Source organism: Ipomoea nil, unplaced genomic scaffold (assembly GCF_001879475.1).
Source record: "Ipomoea nil cultivar Tokyo-kokei standard unplaced genomic scaffold, Asagao_1.1 scaffold3069, whole genome shotgun sequence".
Classification (NCBI taxonomy): domain Eukaryota; kingdom Viridiplantae; phylum Streptophyta; class Magnoliopsida; order Solanales; family Convolvulaceae; genus Ipomoea; species Ipomoea nil.
In genome coordinates, this window is record NW_017619497.1 from 5,393,762 (window position 1) to 5,397,182 (window position 3,421).

A 3,421-nucleotide genomic window follows, 5' to 3' on the forward strand; every position below is an offset into this window, starting at 1 on the left:
CTTTAAAAAAACATGACCAAAATGACGTCGTTTTGACCCGAGCGCACAATGCATTGTGCGCCCTGGTACACAATATAATTTGCCATACACTACATGTATCCGTGGGACCGGGGATATATTCCCTATCATATATTTTCTTTTTATATTTTGGTCTCAAATGTGAAATGTTCTGTCGCAATTATTGGACTGTATGGTTTGACAGCTTAATACATCTGCAAGGTATATTCCCAGGCCACTAATTAGTTTTTATACCACGAGTCTAATACTCGATGTATGTATGGCCCTCTAATCTGGTACAATAAAATGTGATAAATTGTTTATATAATTAACACAGTTCATGATGCAGATTAATTAGCAGTAGGGGTGTCAATAAGGGCCGGTCCGACTCATTTCTTGCAGTCCTAACCTGCAGGTTTCGGCCCACTTTGACACCCCTACTTTATTTTTATTATTATTTTTTTATTATAAAAAAGGGATACCCTATATACACACTACTTGCCTCAAGTGAGGTTCAAACTTTTCACCTCCCACTTAAGGGAGCAATTGGATACCAGTGGACCACAACCTAATTAGTGCTATCAACTACTTAATTGATACTCTATGATCTAACTTTAGGAAAATTTAGTTGGGCACAAGAGTGTTGGCAGTTGGAACAAACAACAAAAATCTACTCGATAATTTAATCAAAGAGGGAATGAGATATGATGGTATGATATTTCTCAAAAAAAAAAAAAAATACTATGTGTACTTCTATTTTATACTCCTAACTTTTATTCTCACATTCAAAATCTTGATGTAGACACTTTTACTATGACTTTTGTTACATTAAAGAGTAAAAGTGAGGTAATAAGAATTGAGAGTACATATAAGAGAACTCTTCCAATAGCCCTAATCATATATGACAAAGGCGAATGGGAAGTCCATTTTGAGGGGTTGGCATCATGTCACCAACCACATTCTCCTTGGGATCTATCACCTCCCACTGGTACTTCTTCACAACATTGTGCAGGAAAGCCAGTATGACTAGCCGTGCATACTCTTTCCCCGGACACATCCTAGGCCCTCCACCGAAAGGCACGTACGTGTAGGGTGCACTCCCTTCTCCCTTCTCATATCTCTCAGGATCAAAATTTTCGGGATTCTCAAAGTACTTAGAATTTTTGTTGGTGCTGCTCACGCTCCAATATACTTATCAAAATTTGAGCACCCGTTATAACTTATTTTACATTTATCATCATATTCAACAGCCTTATCAAATACTTTAATTTCAATTAGTTAGGTTATTAGCTATTAATTTTACAGCTTCTATTAACTTTTTAATTTTCAGTTAGATGTACCAAATAGAACCTAAGAATATTTAATACAATCATGCATAATAATTTAGGCTCTGTTTAGTAAATCTAATTTATTAATTCAGTTTAAAAATTAGCAGTTACCAACTTATTTTGAAACGTTACTCACTGATTTACCTTCCAACCTCTTGGGATGGTGTAGCCTGCATAGGTGAAATCTGTGAGCGCTTCTCTAAATGTGCCTTGAATGGGAGGGGTTAGCCTCATTGTTTCACATATTACATTCCATGAATACTTCATTTTCTGCATATCTTCCCATTCCAATAATGCCTCTCCCTCCTCCTTTCTCGCTGCAATCTCCATATGCTCTGCGCGGATTCGCCGGTAGATCTCAGGTCTCTCTCCGACGTATTTCATCAGGAAAGTTATGGTGGTCGCCACCGTGTTGTATCCGGCGACTACTAATCCCATGATTTTGTCCGCAGCCTCGTTTTCCGGCATCCCCGCGCCTATCATGTGAGAGAGTATGTCTCGCATGGCGGCGCCGCCCTGCATCGCCTCTTTCTTCTCCTGAACCACTCTCCTCAGCTCTTCCCTAATGGCGGCCGCCGCCTTGTTCGCCCGGTAAAACGCCGTCCCGGGGAAGTTCAGCACCATGGAATGCATCCCCAGGGTGACGTCATCGAAGTAACTGATTAGCCGTGTTATCCGGTCCGGGTTATCTATTCCGAGGAAGAACCGGCCCGAGAGGGCTAGAGTGAAAGATTTGGCGAGCGGGCAGACCCGAACTTCTGTTCTGCCTTCGCAGTGGTCCTGCAAGAGCTCTCGGGCTGTACAATCCATCTTGCCCAAGAATCGGGCCAGCGCTTCGGGCTTTAGAAACCCCGGCTGGCGAATTACCTCCGCCTCCTCGTGGCGGACGGTTTCGGGCTCGGGCTGAGGCGGCGGAATTTTGGGCTGGTATGAACGGAATAATCTCCGCATGGCGTGAGGCCTAAAGGCGGTGAAAAGCTTGTGCTCGTTGGAGAAGAGAAACTTGTGACCGTTGGGGCCACAAATCACCGCCGTTTTCTCCCCTAATATCATAGTCTTGAATATTTCCGGCGAGTATTTCTTCATCCGGTCATGGACGAATTTTTCCGGCTTCCCAAACAAGAATCCGATCGTCTCTCCCAAAATAGGCCATCCAAAACTTCCCGGCGGGAATTCGGGATTGTTTTCCGGCCGTCGTCGAAATGCAAAAAGGGTAAGTAAAAGAGGGATAGAGAGAGAGATGATTAGAGCGAATATGGCTTCCATTAGCAGAGATGGAGATAGGAAAGGCAGTGATGGACGGCCGACTTCTCACATAATTCTATTGCCTATAAAAGAAAGACAGTCAAAACAAAATGGTTGCTCCTTAATTTGTGTATCATAACTTTTTTCTTATAAAAATTGACTAAATTTAAATATTTGTTGAAAATAATATTGAAATAGATAGCTTAATTGGGAAGTATACCTTTCAAGAATTTTATGATTTGGATGGCTGGATTTCATTTGGTATTGGAATCATATTTTCAGCTTAGTGGCAGTCCTAGCTTGAGTGCCCTACAATGAGGGAGAAAGGTCAAGTCTTTTGTCTCTTTTATGTGGGACTAGCATTGTATTCGTGCTATGCATGATTTACAAAATTATATTTTAATTTAAAATGTTATTGTAATAAACAAACGGATTAAATATATAATAATAAATTAACATTGTAATAGGTTATTATAGGATATTGCAACACCAACGAAAGAAATAGACTTCGAAAATTTGCATTTTATTTACAAATTATTAAAAACTTCTTAGATAAAGAACATTAGTGGTTGAAGTAGAACTCTTATTAAGATCATTACAAATTAAATTTTTTAGACCTTTAGGATTGTTAACTCTAGATGCAGCTACATACTACCACATATATTGCATAATATTATTACTTTATATACAATATACAATTATAAATAACAAAAGAAAAAATGATGGAAAAAAAAACACGCATAAAACATATGTAAAAAAAAAAAAGATTTCATTTTAGTGATATATACGTGTAGCCTTTCTGATGAATGAATCGAAGCATAGAAAACGGTAGAAATGCCAAGCATGGTTCA

At 39.3% G+C, this 3,421-nt stretch overlaps 1 protein-coding gene across 2 annotated transcripts; it reads right to left on the reverse strand.

Moving 5' to 3' along the window:
• Window positions 1-727: 727 nt before the first annotated feature.
• On the reverse strand, window positions 728-2,635 carry LOC109164671 (beta-amyrin 28-oxidase-like). 2 transcript variants are annotated; one of them, XM_019313201.1, is made up of 2 exons: window positions 1,467-2,635; window positions 728-1,186 (listed from the first exon to the last, which is right to left on the reverse strand). In XM_019313201.1, the coding sequence occupies exons 1-2, from the start codon at window positions 2,589-2,591 to the stop codon at window positions 893-895; spliced, it is 1,419 nt and encodes a 472-aa protein (XP_019168746.1). In that variant the 5' UTR covers window positions 2,592-2,635; the 3' UTR covers window positions 728-892. The 2 variants fall into 2 exon arrangements, with proteins under 2 accessions (XP_019168746.1, XP_019168745.1); XM_019313200.1 differs by having other exon boundaries at window positions 728-1,189; window positions 1,470-2,634.
• Between the last annotated feature and the right edge of the window lie 786 nt (window positions 2,636-3,421).

Bases quoted from the DNA above. Each gene is read 5' to 3' on its own strand.
- LOC109164671 (XM_019313201.1), bottom strand. From the start codon at position 2,591: ATGGAAGCCATATTCGCTCTAATCATCTCTCTCTCTATCCCTCTTTTA. The intron at 1,187-1,466 runs AATCAGTGAGTA...TTTTGATAAGTA, and splicing joins TCCCAAGAGGTTGGAAGGTA to TATTGGAGCGTGAGCAGCAC.